At 36.8% G+C, this 18,600-nt stretch overlaps 1 protein-coding gene across 1 annotated transcript in view; it reads left to right on the top strand.

Moving 5' to 3' along the window:
- The window catches only part of CNTNAP5 (contactin associated protein family member 5), a 621,635-nt gene that overhangs the window by 293,311 nt on the left and 309,724 nt on the right, over positions 1-18,600 (top strand). Inside the window, exons 6-7 of the mRNA XM_088473678.1 lie at positions 5,723-5,907; positions 15,848-15,991. Coding sequence (XP_088329804.1) covers positions 5,723-5,907; positions 15,848-15,991 — 329 coding nt within the window. The remainder of the gene's footprint in view (positions 1-5,722; positions 5,908-15,847; positions 15,992-18,600) is intronic.

Genomic DNA, 18,600 nt, shown 5'->3' with positions numbered 1-18,600 from the left:
AAAATTTGTGTTACGTATGGTTTCTTTCTAGGCTATTTTGAATATACTTAATACATGGTACATTATCCATGAATGAGGTCTCAAAGCCCTGCATATATAAACACTTTCTATGTGACTGATTAGTCAAATATACCCATCTTCTAGTACTGTATATTAATAAAATGCTAATAATGTGGTTGCAGATTTTTATAATTTGCAGCTAATGACATCTTTATATAAATAAGATGCTTTTTTACAAATGGAGAAAAAGCATTTTCCAGTAGATCCTAATAAGGGATATGAGGGATGGGAGTCTTTAACCACGTAACTGGCTAATATTTTTTCCAAAAATACCCCCAAATCTGTAATTTTTTTAAAATGATCACATTATATAAATATATAAATAATAGCTTTTTAACCTAAGTATAATATTTTTTAACAAATATGCATATTTGCCAATAAAATTATACTTATTAACTTTGACTCTGAGATACTGTTTTTGCAGATTAGCTGCATAATTATAGTTAGGGGCGAAGAAGTGAGTTATTTGCCCTAAATGGGGGCTAGGCATTTATCATTTTCTGTTAATTTGTGTTGCACCTGAATATGCTTAAAGTAAAGCACCATTTTCATTTAGTTTCCTAAAAGCTGTGTTGGATCCTGATTAAGCACCTTAGACATTGCACAAATTCACCCCTCTACCGAGCTAATTACCCCAAGTCATCACAAAATATATATATATAAATATATATAAATCCCAAAATACGAGCGGCAGGCCTGACGAAATGATGGGTTTTATATATATATATAAATATATATATATATATATATATATATATATATTAGAGATGTGGGGGTTCGGTTTTACTCGGATTTATTCGGATCTCAGAAACTGCATTTTATTGGCTATCGGCTATCACGTGTTTTGGATAGCCAATAAAATAAATCCTAACTTGCGATAATTTTGGCGTAAAGAACCAAGTAAATCCGAGTAAAACTGTACCTGTACATCTCTAATATATATATATATATATATATATATACAAACCTATATAGATTATATATATATATGTATACACATACATACACACATAAACACATACTCACACACACACATCAGCAGCAGGGGGTGGGTGTTCCTGAAGATCACCCATCACTGCAGCTGCCTGGGAGAAGGGAGGGGGACACAGATTTGGGGGAGGTGTGGCCGTGGCAAGGAGCTCAGACTGTGAACAGCGCTGATGACAATCTGTCAGTGTGCCTGCCTGGCCAGGGGGGGGGGCAGTGAAGGCAGCTGCTACAGCCCTGGGAGAATGGAAGAGGCACATTGGAGGATGTGCGCCTGCAGCAGGGAGCTCAGATTGTGATCACTGATCACAGTCTGTCAGTATGCCTTACACTGCGGCTGTGGATGAAGCAGAGGTACCAGCATGGTCTCCTAAGCATGGTAGCTTCCAGAAGATTATATTCCAGCAGCCACTAGTGGGCATTTCTGTTAGAGTTGCATCAGATGCAACCATGTCAGGGAAAGCCCAACTTGGCGTTGTCGCATTTTGATGCGAACATGCCAGGCAAGTGGTTAAGTGTGCATCAATCTCAGCTCCTCCAATGTTATAAGGAGGGAATACATCTCACACTTTAAGCAAAACAGGTATAAATGATACCCCTTAACTTAACTAAAAATAACCACACTGAGACAGACATATGTGGAGGGGGAAAGGGTCAGCTTTATTTATTTATTTTACCTAAATAAAAATGAATGAAATATATAGCCTAGTAGAGAATAAAGAAATGCCCCATTCACAGTATTTCTATCTCCCCAGGGCCAGATTAAAGGGGGACAACAGGTGCGGTTGTCCCGGGGCCCCCAGACATAGATAGAAGTGCCCCCACACAGGGTCGATGTGACTTTGCCGAGAACAGGTGTCCAGCGGCACCCTCCCGGATGGAGGCTGTGCTCAGAAGCTGCGGCTGTTGATTGCATGCAGCAGCATTGTCAGTGCGGCTGCATGCAGCACAGATTCAGAGTGGCTCCCGAGTCTCCTCATCAGTGTCATATGACACATGTCCATGACGCTGAGGAGGGAACCCAGGAGCAGCTCTGCCAGCCGGGACACATCAGATGAGAGAGGTTCCGTATGAGGCTCATTACCTAAGGGAGATGCAGAAGGCTGTAATGCAGATGACAATTCCAGCAATTCAAGCTCAGCCAGAGAACCTTTTTCAGTAACAAGCAACCCAGACCCTTGTACAGAATTACCTTATCCAGTCAGGCTTGCACCTGCAGAACCACTTTGGTCCCCCATAAAATCAGCAGCCCCAGACAGTGGTGCACTCCTGATGCCACTGCCAGATCCTGAAGGAGCCAGCATGCCACCAGATGGTGCTAATACTTGTGATGAGGTTCATATATTCAGTCCCCCACAGCCCTGTGGGAGATCTTTATCCCACGTCAGGTGGGCAGTCACGCACATGCATATCTGATCACCCTTTCCTGACTGGTAGCCCCCAGGATGCTGACAGGCAGAGTCCCTGGTTACTTGATGAGCCTCAGATGTGCCAAGGCAGCCAGCAGGGTTTACATCAAAGCAGGATGGGGGTGCACACAGAGTTATTTGCCTGAGACCTAACAGAAAAAACATGAACAGACAAAAAAAGTAAGAAGGTAGGAGAGGTAAGCAAAAGAACAGATAGAATAAAGCCAATCTAGAGAGAAAGTGATGAAACAATAGAATAAAGCTAATAAAACAAGGTAGAAAAAGCAAAAGTAACAGGAAGAATAAGTAAGGAGAAAAAAAGCATAGAATGAAATGACTAATCAAAGCGAGTACAGTCAGTATCATAGCAGCTACAGAGCACCACTTCTGTGGTCCAATGTCAAATGAAGACGGGAACCAGTAATTTCTTGAATCCTACTATAAAGGAAAACCACCCACAAAGCACCTCCCATTTAGCATCAAACAGTATAACCCAGGGCAATCCTCCTATAAACCTCCTAAATAATAATACTAACTCTGCTTTGCCAGTGTAAAATGATCCACCCATCAGGGTTTAAATCATAGCCAGGAATATAATATGCCTTCTGTCACTCTTATTCAGCTAAAACATTTCCTGGATGGGGTGATCCATTAAGGGAAAACTTAAAAATCTTAAAAATAATCTAAAAAATCTAAAAGATGTAAATGAGTAGCCCTAAGTTCTGCCATTTGCTGTATTCAGACCTTAGTCACAGTTACTCTAACCCTAAGAGCACCCCCAAAATGACTTAACCCTCAGTAAAAACTTAGCCCAAGCATAACTCATAGCTGTAAACTAGGTATATGGGCTTTAGGTTGCTGACATTAAAAATACCCCCAGGAGATAGTCGGTGTAGTTGGAATCGATTCACCATGAATTACATAATCAAGCTCCAGACTACAAGCTTCTCTGGAGAAGTGAGCAAATTTGAGAGACTGACTTTGTGGGTGCTCTGGAAAGCTCCCCCAAATTTTTGAGTCTCCCTTACATTCCTAAACAGTAGGCAGATATGAGTAAACCTATTCCTGCCTCATAAAGAGCTTGGATATCATATTAGTCATAGTGATATATTGCAAACTAACCTAGTCTCAATGGCAGATTTGTTTTTGTCTATTTTTTTTCCTTAAAATACCATAGCTGCGCTCTGGAGTTCAGTTAAAATCTTGTCCCTGTTATTGATGAATTTATTGGATCTTTTTTTAATTATCAAATATTTTTAACAAGAAAGACCAATAAAGATTACACTACTAGTGATTTCATGTACAAGTGGGGACACAGTTATTTCACATTTTATCTGTGTTTTCTGGGAAAGAAAATTCTGCTTGTCCTTTTTATCTAGCATGTTACTGTGAATGCTGCCATTCAGACAGTGGTGCAGAGGGGTGGAGCGAGTACTGGGGCCTGCAGGGGCCTAGATCTGCCCACCCTTGTACCCCCCCTTCTTACCTGACAGCAGAAGCAGCCTCTCTCCCAAGCCCCACTCAGGGCAGCAATCTCCTCTGCCTGCAAGTAGGAGCAATCGCACTGATTGTGATCATGCCTGGATTTGTCCCAGACTGAGGGGTGCATGGCGCACCCCCTGTGCCTAAACAGTCATTTCTTCATGTTTTTTTTATAATAGGGGGTGGCCACACCCCCATGATTAGGCCACTCCTCCTGCCATTGTCCCCTGCATTATCGGGGCCCGGACAAGCTCTGCACTGCATTCAGATATTGTTGCTGAGGAATTAAATTGTCCATATACCTGTAACTTGAATATCAGTGCAGATAGAGTGTGACATTTATCATATGAATAATCAAGTAATTTCATTAAAAAAGAGAAAAGCGCTATATAAATAAAATTATTATTATTATTATTAATTATTATATCCATGCCCTAATTTATATATTAAGTGCCTATTTATTAAAATGTGAAATGTAATTTTTTTTTTCAGAAACACTTGGGATTAGTTGATCCCCTCTTTTGGCTGTTAATTGCCATAAAACCTATGTCACATGCAAGTATAATCTAGTCTTCAATTTTACATCAATAATTTTTTTTTCGATAATTAGAGATGCTAAATACTTGGAACTAGTTCAGAACGTAATAAAACTTGGATGATTTAAGGGCTTAAAATGTGTTTATATTACCATCAAACGCTAACTCTCAAACTTACATACACAGTTTAAAGTTTATGGTTTTGGTTCTTAATGATGTTAAAATGAACTATTAAATGTTGCTTGCTAAATCTTAAATAGCTTCATTTTATACTTTTCTTTACCTTTTTTTAATGACACGACTTGATTATTCATATGATAAATGGTTAAAATATACTCTACTGTACAATGTAGCCATTGTGCTCAAACATGTTTGGAGCATCTTGGACACGACAGAATCTGTTTGGCTTTCTTGGATTTGCCTCACAGTTTTTGTCTATTCTACAGTCCAGGAATTTTCAAACTTGAGGTACCACTTTTAAACATTTTAAAACAAGTTTGGTTTTAATGGTTTGATAAGTAGGTGATATATAAATTGATTTACATGTGGTGATACATGGAAACATAAATTAAGTTGATACTAAAAGATCTTGTGAAATAAAAGGCCACATACAGTATATACAGTATAGGGTTCATTTTAGTCCACAAAACACTAACACATTTATACTGTTCTCCAATATCTGATTGAATTTGTAATCTATTTGCCTGATTTCCTATGTCATCAAGTCAGGGGTAAATGCAGAATTTTTAGATGGGGGTTTACAAATGTTTGAATTTAGAGTGAACATGACCAGTCCATGGTCCAATTAGCACTAAACATGATATAGTCTACCTCATACAAAGTGCAGTGTATGTAATATTTGAATCATATACATGGCCAGTGATCACAGTCTTGTGGAGTGGTAGAAGGACCTAGCACCAAACATGGACATATAGAGTATATGTACATTTTGGTCTCCATATACACTTGATAGTGTTTGTAATATAATATTATTATTGAATACTATAGATGATCAACAGTATAGACCGGTTGGTGGTGGTGGGTTTATGGGCAACCGGAAGTCCCCCTGTGTTTGCAAATGCTAGTATGCATCAACATAAGTCCCAAATCACAGGTATAAAGTACCAGGAAGCATTGCCCTGATCTTCTAAGAAAACATTTTATTAACTTTATGTAATTTTCTGTATACAGCTACTCTTCACTAGTTTGTTAATATGACAAATACTAATCCCTAATCTTTTCCTCCAGGGGATGCCAAGCTTCGTTTTGGTAACACTCACACCGTGGTCACATTGGGAAGCCTCCTGGATGACCAGCATTGGCATTCTGTTCTAATAGATCGATTCAACAAACAAGTCAACTTCACAGTGGATAAATATACCCAGCATTTTCGCACTAAGGGAGATTCGGATGACTTAGACATAGACTATGAGGTGTGTCCAGTAAAAAAAAATTAATTTTGTAATACTTTTACATCAATTTCAGATTTACATTAATATGGATAAACTTTTTAAGGATGATAATTTCATTTGAAAGGCCTGACAATTTGTTAATCATTATTAAAAGGATTAATGTATAAATGTCCCTTACCCCCTTATAATTTATCTCTTTAGTCAAATGTAGAGAGCTTAAATCTTTACTAAATTAGATTTAAGTGGCGTGTATCATTTGATGCAGATTACACGGGGGGATGAATAGAAAATTTCCTTAAACACCAGAGATGAATATTTAGTCATGCCGTTTGGTCTCTGTAATGCTTCAGACATTTTTCAGAATTTTTTCAGTGACATTTTCAGGTCAATTTGTAATTATTTATCTTGATTATATTTTTATTTTTTATAAGAACAAGTTTAGAAAAAATATTTGTATGTTGCACTTGAGAAATGTATTTTCCAACTACTAAAGTTCCCATACAGGGGAATAGGGGAACATGTATTAAATATCAGGTCCTAGATCCAATAATTATAATAAAAAAATGAAATATTGCCCAGATGTATTAAAAACAGCCACAGGGGACAGGGGCTCTTAAAGGAGCCCATCCCTGCTGTGTTGTAGAAGTGAAGGATTTGCTAATACACAAGTGGAGTGTGCTGGTAACTCTTGTGAAATTTAAGTTTAACCTATAAGATACAGCAGCTAATGCCATCTGGAGGGGTAATGTTCCGGAATGTGATGCCTACTGGTGCTTGGTAAATTTGGCAAGCAAGCAGCCCTCATAGAAATCTATGGGGGATACTTTTGCGAACGTAAACTGGGAACTGCAGCAGATATCTCCTGTATCTGCAATATCTCCTGCATTACCCCTTATATATATAATTAGGGGATACTATAAATTTGCGGATATCCCTCGAAAACTCCTGTAAATTTACTTTAATAAGTAGGCCCCATAGTTTTGCCAGTTCAGGGTTACACATGGATCTAGGAAATACTGCAGCATTGTTACTCATTTCTGTCATATTACAGTAGTCTTTAAGTTGTTCAGCTAATTTTTCCTCTGGTCAAGTGGTCTAAATTTCACTATTGTGTTTCAATTCAGATGTATTAAAAATCAGTAACTATTGTCTGTTTTTTCCTACTCTCCAAGCACATAGAAGCATTTGATGGAACACTTGCTTGTGTTTCTTTATAGCTTCTTATTTTTAGGTTTTTAAATACTCCAGAACTCCATTAACAATCAGACATCAAATGCAATGACTATAGATTCTAGCTGTAGTTACGAGTAGGGAAGAATGCAAAGCAAGTCATCTTATTAGGAAGAAGAGGGGAGGCAGTATTGTCTTGCAGAAAGGGTAGTTGGCAAGCTCCTATTTTGTTAATGCAGAAAGTTGTTAGTCCTTGCCAGAAAGTTGTAGCATTAGTAAGATTTCTCAAAGCATGCGTGCAAAATAAGGCAGTCACATCACCTTTAAACAGTTAGAAGCTCATCCCCTCAATGCCTTCCATAAAAGCACAATCATAATCCTCTGTCTCTTGTTCAATTGCATACTCACGGCTTTCTCTGGAGATAAAGGAATGGTATGTACCAGTTGGCAAAATAACTCTGATAATCCTTTATGCGTTACTCCGCCTTTATGAATAATCAGCGGCTTCCTCAGAACACACTTCATAAAGGTGGAGAAACGTGTAAAGGATTGTGAGAGTTACTTTACCAGCTGGTACATACAATTCCTTTATCTCCAGAGAGAGCCGTAAGTATGGAATTGAACAAGAGAGAGGATTACGATTGTGCTTTTATGGAAGGCATTGAGAGGATGATCTTCTGACTGTTTAAAGGTGATGTGAATGACTTATTTTGCACGCATGCTTTGAGAAATCTTACTAATGCTACAACTTTCTTGAAAGGACAAACAACTTTCTGCATTAACAAAATAGGAGCTTGCGAACTACCCTTTCTGCAAAACAATACTGCCTCCCCTCTGCTTCCTAATAAGACGACTTGCTTTGGATTCTTCCCTACTCTTAACTACAACTAGAAACTATAATCATTGCATTTGATGTCTGATTGTTAATGGAGTTCTGGAATATTTAAAAATCGAAATATAAGAAGCTATAAAGAAACACAAGCGAGTGTTCCATCAAATACTTCTATGTACTTGGTGAGTAGTAAAAAACAGACAATAGTTTCTGATTTTTAATACATCTCAATACTGCTTGCAAGTAGCTATACCGGCCGGTAAATAAGTGGTTATCTTATCATGTTTATTTCATTAGATTTTTTTTATTATCTTATAGAAGTATACTAAACTGATGTTTCAACATGGGTATATAATATGAAAATATTTTTGTCTATAAGCACTGTCCATATCTTTTTGTACTTGTTGTTGTTGGCATAGAGTTAAGCACACATCTATCAGTGATAGCAGCTGCAGATGAGAATATACGTTTTATAAGATTTAAAACCATTTCCCTCTGAGGGGTTAATTATTGAAGAGTAAATAGAGCACTTAGTCCCTTTTTCCTTTTTTTAGTGTTTCAATTCAGCATGTTTCTTTGTTAAGCCCAGGCATCAACCAGACAAGTTAGTACATACTGAAGTTCTACTTATATATATTTTGCAGAATGGTTGCTAGCTCATATTTCACAAGGCAGCTAGTCAGTATGAGCATAGCCAACAGTTTTTGAGTAGGATCCCCACTCATAGTATTTAGATTCTATTACATTCTAATTAGTTTCCAAAGATATTTTTGGGACCCTAGTTTTACACTGGAGTGGTCTAAGTGGTGGGATCTTATCTGTGACTGCTTCTGGAAGTTTAAGCTCAGTCTCTAGTTCATTAGATTTGAAGGTACTGAAGATCAAGCCTGCACACAATGATTACACCTTTAACATTTGAGAAAAACTTACCCGGACAGTTTTGTCACAATGGGTAATTATTCATTGGGTCTATTTCGCAACTGCAGTTCACAACACTCCAACATTAATACATTCCAGCTAAATTCTGTCAGTTGAATTGTACTGTAAACTCCTAATTCCTTAACTAAGGAGCATATTCATCAAAATCTGTTTTTTAATGTGATTTTGATCACATAATATTGGCATAAATCACATTGCAATATCTGTAAATTTTGTTGGAATGTATTAATGTTGACAGCAGACATTGTAATCACAGTGCATAGGTTTGGATAATTATCAGCATCACTACTGGAACTTGGAAGTAATGAGAGATGTGTCTTGCTGTTCATTAGTCCCTGCAGTAAAGATAAATAAATTACTCACACAGATCATGGAAAATGCCTGGACTCGATTATAAATAGATTCCAAGATCAAACAAATAAATGTTTATTATATCTCTTTATGATCAATGTTTTCAAAAATAAAAAAAATATTGTGAGTTTGTTGCTACAGTGTAAGCTCCAGCAACATGTTGGCTGAAGGGAAGCAGGTCAGGGGAGGAGAAGCAGGTCATGCAGATTTGGAAGTAATTGCTAACACCATCTGAAGATGACTTCAGCTATGTAATGCAACTTCCAAAAAACAATCATTGTTGGAGATTGAAACATTCAATAAAATCTCTGTTCCACTTACAAACATAAAAACTGCGGTAACAAGCATTTGTGATTATTAAGTCATAGAGATTTTTGAGAAATTTCCTTCAGTATGGCTTTAATACATCCTGGAGACACTTACATCATAGGATATTAGGGAAAAAATTTTGATTTTCTAATTTTGTATGTAAAAAAATACCTAATGTTAAATTTGCCCTTAAATCATGAATTTCACGTATCTCTAAATTGGTTACTTGCCTCATTCATAGTATGATAATATGTATTTTAATTGTCACTATATTTATATACTATTTTACTTTGCACTAGTTTTTATGAAAATAATAATTATTATTTTCGTAACCTTATTTTTTTTTGTTCTCTTATTAAATTGATACTATTAAATTAGAGGTTAGTTCTTTTCTGTAAACTTTTAGTACCAGGTAATAGGCCTACATCATGTGGCAACTGTATTTCCCTAAGTTTCACTGATATATGGGCAGCACAGATGGTGTAATGGTTAGTATTACTTCCTCAAAGCACTGAGGTCGTGGGTTCAATTCCCACCACGTCCCTAACTGTGCGGAGTTTGTATATTCTCCCTGTGCTTGCATGGGTTTCCTCCGGGCTCTCTGGTTTCCTCCCACAAAAAATATACTGGTAGGTTTATTGGCTCCCAACAAAAATTAACCCTAGTGTGTATGTGTGCGTGCATGTGATAGGGAATATAGATTGTAAGCTCCACTGGGGCAGGGTCTGATGTGAATGGCCAACTATTCTCTGCAAAGTGCTGCGGAATATGTGTGTGCTATATAAATAACTGGTAATAAAATAATAAATAAAATATACTTTGTACAAGTGTTTATAATTTGAATACATTTTATGTTTTTGCTAAAATGATAAACTGAATCCCACACAGGTTACACAGTATAACTTTATCCTCTGAATTATACCCATAAGCATATTTGTAATGTAGCCCAATGACATTAATATTTTGTTTATACTAATATATTTCTAATAAAATTTTGTGACATACCGAACTCACCCAAGATTATGACTGTCATTAATTAATATTTTAGTGTATTTGATGGGTGATAAAATAGTTTGAAATAAACGGTATTATTGCAATTTATTAGCCAATTAGAATGATAGCATAACAATGAAAGCTAAAAGGCTTGGAACAGCTGAAGTGTGCATCTTGTATGGTGATCTGAATCAGCTGAATTACTTACTGTGGCTGTTTAGGAAGTACGAAAATATGCATTAGATATGGCCAAGCCATACTGTATTTATTTATTATTTCCATCTAAATTAGAACATTCAGAAATGTAAATATACAGTAGATGGATAAAACGTAGAAAAAAGTAGAAAAAAAATATCATTTATTTTGTGTAGTTGGATGGTAGTACATCCAACTACACAAAATAAATGAAAAATGTTTCTACTGTTTTCAGAAAACATATAATTTTTTTTTAGCAATAAAATCATCAAGTAAATCTGTCTTATGTTTGGTGAAACTACAGTGTTTGATTGTAATTTTAGCTAATATTTCATGAGTCGCAAAGCAATAAAGGATATTTGGAAGTTTATAAGTTTATATTGTGTTAAAATAATAACACACTCTAGATTGTTTTTCCGCTTTGCCTTTTACAAGCTTTCTGAAAGACATAAAATCAGCAAATTTTAATTAAAATGGTCAATGATCTTTGCATGTCCCAGTGGCCTTTATTATTAAGGATAGAAGATGGTCATTGTTTAATATAAAATTTACATTGAAACCACTAAGATATTAATACTTTTTTATTGATATTTTTTAAATATATGACTTTTGAATAATATTACAGTCCAAGTTTTTTTTTAATTATCTAGCAAGCATAACACAATAAATAACACAATAAAGATTAATGTCAACATTCAAAGAATTCTATTACTAATCCAAGACCTCAATGCTATTTTCATTTTGCAATCCCTATTGTAAATTAATCTGGATATTATAAGTCACAAAGACGTCCTAAATAAAAGTTAAAGGTTATAGGCTGTGCTCTTTTATAAGGAAATCCACAGTGGTGTCTAATATCTGTATTCATTTACTGTATCGTACATAGGTGATGGATTATTTATTATGATAGAAACATTTTTCTAAAGACATAACTTGTGGATTATATATTATATTTTACTTTTTTTTTCTTAAGCTTGTTTTTTATTTTTTATTCTTTAATTAAATATATTACTGAATATTTAAATTTTGGACCTATGGTTTGAAGTAGACTTCATACTAAAGGGAAATAATAGGAAAATAATAGTGGCAATTTACTAATTGCAGCTCAAGCATTAATTTATAGTTCCCTTCACTGCATGGTTGTCTCTGATTACAGCCAACATAAATGCCAGATCCAATTTACTCAGATGGTGACTCTAGTGCTGTTCACTTAGCAAAAGGTGACGTCTATCAATGCTGACACATCCTCTGCACTTTTCTTTTGCCCCCCACATAGCCATTGTTTTAATGAGCATAATAAGCTTCAGAAAGACTGTTAAGAAAATTGCTGTGGTAACTCTCTACCTTCCACTTCACTGATGTTCCCACTTCAGTCAACCATTAAAGATGCTGCCAGGTATAGTAACAACCCAAATCAAACAACTACAGCTGATGATATGCCCATCCTTCTGCTGGTTTCCTTCACCTCTAAGGATCAAATAAAAAATATTAAACTATAACACCATCCACAATTGGGATCCCATTTTAATTATGCAAAATTAATTTCCAAATACATTCTCACTCTAAGCTCGACCAATATACTTTTGGTCACCACTTTCTATGTTTCTAGCTCACATGCAGGGCTACATAGAGGCCCCTCTTAACTGCCCCACAGTGTCTCTACCTAAGAGTGGTCACTAAATACTCATCTTTTCAGAGAAGTTTCTATACCTTTTAACATCCTTTTATTTCATGTACCTCTTGCTTTGCTTTCACACTGCTTGCGCATGTCCTATATCTGTCTTGTTCATCTTTAGATTGTAAGCTCTTATGAGCAATGCACTATTCATTCTTTTTGAATCTGCTTATTTTTATATATAATGTCTGTGTACCTCCAAGGAACTCTACATTGGTAGACAAACTGCTGAGTCTTTATAAATACTTCTCAATGATGATGATGATACTACTGCTACTACTACTACTACTACTACTACTACTACTACTACTAATAATAATAATAATAAAAATAATAGATTAATATAATAAAGTTGGTGTTTTTTATGTACTTTTTAGGATAACCAAGGATTTAGTTAAAATAGTCTACACAGAATATCACATTATTAAGCACTCTGAATGCCCAGTATACATGTTATTTATACTGTACAGTAGGTACAGCCACATACAGATTACAGGGGCTTCACTCATTTTATTGTAAATGCTAAGATCGAGAAATATGAGGAGGTTGGAGTCTGATTGCCGCTAAGCAGCTTGCAATCAATCAAATGCTGCCTTATACCGCTGAGTTGCCCCCAATCTACCATTTTACAGTTCTCTTGACTGATTGGTTTTTAAATCAGCGATCAGCAATAAACAAAAGTAGTACAGTATGTGTAGCTTCTGTGAGTACAGCAGAAATAACTCAAACAAAGCTAAAGTAAGAAATCTGATAACTAATCAAAAAACTGAAAAAAATATTTGATTTTTATCTAATCATTTTTTATTTAATTTATTTTTGGTTCAAAACAAATTATTTTAATAATGTGTGGTTTGTTTCAAAAGTGGGATTTATCATGTAAATTATTACACTTGTGACTATTTTTTAAGCTTTAATGATTGAATTTAACTTAAAATATGCAGTTTATCAAAGTAAAATGTTATCCGTTTAAACCGCCTTAACATCATGTGCTTCATTTATATATATATATATATATATATATATATATATATATATATATATATATATATATATATATATGTGAGATCTCCAAAAATGTGCCAATTAGGGACCATGGCAAATAATTTCCTTTATGATTACAGTGCAAGCACAATTCTGTCATAGCCAAACACACTAGCAAAGTGATTCTCTAATTACACATTAATCACTAATGCATTTTATACTGTGGTTCTAGTTGAGTAATATAAAACATTCTCCTTATGTTCGATGATGACAGAAAAGAGTTATACTTAGAAGGGAGCAGTGCCGGAACTTGTGAGTGGTGGGCCCAGGTGCAAAAATTTGCTTGGGGCCCCACTACTCTGCCCTACTGCAAGTTCAAAGTGCAGTGGGTGACAGAGAAAGGTAGAGGGTGACAGCCAGAGGCAAGAGGAAGACAAAGAGAGGCAAGAAGGTGACAAGGAGAGGGTGACAGGGAGAAGCAGTGGTTGACAGGGAGAGATAACAGGCAGATTTGTAACAGGGAGAGGAAAGAGGTAGTGGGTGACAGGGAGAGGGTGATAGGGAGGGATGACAGGCCGTGGGTTACAGGGAGAAGCAGCGGATGACAGGGAGAGGTGACAGTCATTGGGTGACAGAGGAGAGGGTGAGAGGTGACAGGGAGAAGTAGTGGGTGACAGAGAGGGTGATAGGGATAGTTGACAAGCAATGGATGAATGGGAGAGGGGATAGGCAGTGGGTGACAAGGAGAGAGTGATAGGAAGAGGTGACCGGCAGTGGATGACAGGTAGAGGTTGACAGGCAGTGTGTGACAGGGAGAGGGGAGAGGAAGTGGGTGCCGACACATTATACCACACTGTAGTAACCCCCCCACATTATGTCACACTGTAGTGCCATACACATTATGCTACACTGTAGTACCCCCCACATTATACCACCTGTAGTGCCTACAGATTATGCTACACTGTAGTCCCCACACATTATGCTACCTTTAGTCCCCACACATTATGCCACCTCTAGTGCCCACACATTATGCTTCACTGTAGTCCCCACACATTATGCTACCTGTAGTCCCCTAGTGCCCACACATTATGCTACCTGTAGTGCACACACATTATGCCACCTATAGTGCCCACACAGTGTACTCACCAGCAGCATCCACAGACAGCCGGCAGAGCAGCAGTCACATCCACACAATGAATCACACCCATGAGGCTGCGCTGCTGCTGGGTCAGAGGAGCATGTGATGGGCTCCTCCAATCAGAGCTCAGCACATGCTCCTCTGATCCCTCAGCAGAGACTACTGGAATTTATTACCCAGTAGTGCACTGCAATGCTGAGCCTGACTTCACTGTGCTCTGGTCCCCTGTGTGCAGCTGCCGGCTGGGTCAGTCACAGCCTTGATGATAGCCATGCAACCAGCTGCAGTGCACCTGCCATACAGGCAGGGTGGACCCCTATATTGTGGCGGGCCCTGGTGCAGTGCACTGGCTGCACCACCGATAGTTCCGACCCTGGAGGGGAGAGAAATTACATTAAAATTTCATGCAAATCACATTTTACCAAAGAACAGGCTGTTCACAGAAATGTGACCTTCTATTGATATAGTCCATGAATACTTTTGTTTTTTAATGCTACTCTGGGTGTCTAATTTAGAGTTGACACAAGTACACTTACATAATGTAAACATGTGCTATGTGTAAAATTTGACACACAGGGCATTAACCTAACTTGCGTATTTTAATTTGCGCATACAGTATTTCACTTGTGGCCCCGTCATGAATTCAATTTTAAATTAGACGCATCTCAATATATGCCATTTAGTACTGTAGGTGTTTTTAGGATGACCCACAGGTCTTGTGAATATTTGAGAATTGAGAATGATGACAGATACATTTATTGCATGTTTTGGATTTCAAGATGCACTCATTTTAAGATGCTTGTTATTCTACATACAGCAGCAGAAATGTAAGTGTATGGATGCATAGTTTCAAGTCTAAATCAGGGCCAATATTTAGCATTTTGCCGAATTTATAGACTTTGATGGTTGAGTGATAGAAGGAATACCACATGGATCACTTAAGGCCCAATTCTGCCAGAGAAATGTGCAAAAAGTCTGTAGCTAAATTTAGAACAAGGGGAATAGTTCCCTGAAACTTTTTTGCAAATTTCGCTAATCCCTAGTTTTATCTTTTTATGCGAATTTTGCCCCCCCAGGTGTACACAGTTCTATAGATGTTTATTTGTAATGATTAATTTTACATAAGCATACTGTTGTTGTAATACCCTCTATCAAATCTCACTATCATTAACAAGTGTAAATTTGCTTTTCAGAGGCTGTTTTAGTTTTGACCCAAAAGAGCAAATTACGTTCACAAAATATTTTGGGCCTAGGCCGCACAATTAATTTTTTTGAACCATAGGATGTGTTATTATTCTTATTTTTTCTCTTTGTTGTTGATTTTAATATGGTATAGAAAGAGAAATGAGCCAAGTTTTCATTTTTTTATTTCCCAAAGTTCAGCTTTGGAGGGATTCCAGTACCTGGAAAACCCGGAACATTTCTGAAGAGAAATTTTCATGGCTGCATCGAGAACCTTTATTACAATGGAGTAAATATTATTGATTTGGCCAAGAGACGCAAACCTCAGATCTACATTGTGGTAAGAAACCATATTCTGTTTTAAACTTACACTTACTTCCTGAAAATTTTCTGATAACCCATTCACCTTAAGGGTCCAATAATGCAAAGCTACAAATTTATTCTTTATGAAATACTTAATGGACATTTACAAAAATATATGTAAAACATATTGATACAGTGACAGAATTAGTGGATTTTTCAATGGTCGAAAGGAAAGGTTTTCAAAATCTGTATGATCATGAAATAAATGGGTGCGGTTCAATTGTATTATGGCAAGGACTGTTTTTACCTGTTGGCACAAATCTATTGCTTCCTGTAATCTTGTTATTCAATTATCAGACTTGAACAGTAGGCCCTTATGTAATAGGTTCTGATTTGCTGGTCCCGGCAAGATAGCTACTAGATTTAAAGTAGCAATTTGTCTTAATGCAAAAACAACCTGATTTTCGTTTAAAACAAATTGCTCCTTTAAATTTAGTGGTTATATCGTCAACAACACACCAGCTATTTAGAACCTATTTTATACTGTAAGAGCTTAGACTGAGACAGAAAAGTTTCAGGGATAATAACTTAAGTGTTGCAACATATTGACGTTTATTAGCAATTCTGACATGTGGATACATTATTATCCACAAACAAAATCAATTTAGGAATAATTACAGCAATTTTTTCTCATTGAATTTATTATAGGTGGAGTATTGGTATTCTCACTTACTTCCAAGAAAAGTTGCTGTTTGCCATCTATATATGTAAATATGTATTGCCCTGAGCAATTATAATGTATTACTTATGCACTTCCATACCCCTTTTTCACCAAAATTCTGGGTCTACCTGGAGTTGGAACAGAGTTCCGATCTGGATCAGACCCGGAATTTAGTCATCGCCGACTCGGGATATTCCCGAGTCGGCGCCGCTCACACCGGAGTCGAGTCTGCATAGACCAGGCTTTCCCGGCGTGAAAGTGGATGCTTGGAGATGACGTCATCTCCAAGCGCCACTGAAGCCGGAGCAATCGGCCGGCTAGCAGTGCACTCCAGGTCATCGTGACCCAGAGTGCACTGTTCGCACAGCAGGGTTTCACGGGCTACGCCCATGTGAAACCCTGCTATTTACCTGGGTTGGATTGCCGGGTCACTCGTCCCGGCGATCCAACCCTCTCCCCTTTTACACCAGGGAGCTGCCCAGGGTTAACCCTGCAATAACCCGGGTTTTCGCTCCGGTGTAAAAGGGGTTTCAGTTACAACTGAGCCTCCCATGCAGAAATACTGCATTGATATCCTAATCACTCATTATACTATTCATCAGTTTAATCTATAATGCAGAATTTATAGCATTAGCCATACAAAAATAAAAATAAAATCAAGTTAGAGGTAGAGTACTAACTTGTCCCATGATAATTTTTCAGGATGTTATTGATCTTCATCAGAATCATTTGCAAAACTATTTCAGGAGTCGCTTAGGTTAATATGGCATCAATATATAAAAAAATATATCTTTGGTAATTTTGGGAAAACGAATGCACTTTTTGTAGTACAGTATCTGACAGTTAGATTCAAATAGAAGATAATTTTATACTTAGGATGTATGCACTAAGTTAAACTGCAGCTTTTGATATGTGTAAACTGGGCATCTCCAGTATAAAACAAAAGCATGAAAAGCACAGTACAGAACTCTTGAACAGAGTATCAACTACAGTACTATCAGCATAAATGACCAGCAGCACTAAACTGAGAAATATTAGCGACAGCAGAATAACACTGACCTCACACATTGCAGTGTGTGTAATAAGCAAGACTTTACATAGTAGCCACCACACAGCACAAGTCTCTGTTACAAGACCTTATTTACCTTTGTCACCTACTGCTCCAGGAGGTCCTAAACAGAACACATGTTAACATGACATCTAGTTTTACCCTTGACATCTCCCCCCTTCGCCCTCTAACACATTTAATTGACAATTGCAGCAAGATAGTCATTAGATTTATAGCAGCAGTTAGGTTAAAGGCAAAACCAGGTTGATTTTGCCTTTAACCTAATTGTCGCCTTAAATCAAGTGACTGTCTTGCTGGAATCTTGCTGGCTCCTGCAAATCTCAAGCTTACAGTAAATTTGGCCCCAAGGTTTAGAAGAGGAGAGAAAAAAAAAAAAAAAAAAAAAGAAAAGACTCCTATCAGGGCACACTCCTGTGCTGTATTGATGGCTACAAAATTAGTATAGGAGAAATAGGACAAACTGATTACATCTAAGTGAGATCATGATCATATGTGAAATTTACATTAATGTCTCAATTAGCAGACAGACCACCATATATTTACCCATTTAATATATCTGAAATAGATGTATTGATGTTGATATTAAAACTAAAGTTTATTAAATTCTTAAAATGAAACATAGACACTCAAAATCAACTTATTATACAAAGACAGCATAGACAAATAAGAACATTAATAGTGTATGATACACTATATCTATTAACAGTGATCCACTATATCCAGGTCTATTTGACAGTACTGGAAGTATAGTTATAAATATTTTCTAATGATATACACAACTGAAATCGACAATTCATCGAAATGCCACCCTAAATAGTACACATGCGATAATTCACTAATCACAGAAACCATGCAT

The sequence above is a fragment of the Taudactylus pleione genome, unplaced genomic scaffold (assembly GCF_031769625.1).
Source record: "Taudactylus pleione unplaced genomic scaffold, aTauple2 ptg000138l, whole genome shotgun sequence".
Taxonomy (NCBI): domain Eukaryota; kingdom Metazoa; phylum Chordata; class Amphibia; order Anura; family Myobatrachidae; genus Taudactylus; species Taudactylus pleione.
Note: the sequence above shows the minus strand (reverse complement) of the source record. Positions and strands in the feature narration are given on the sequence as shown.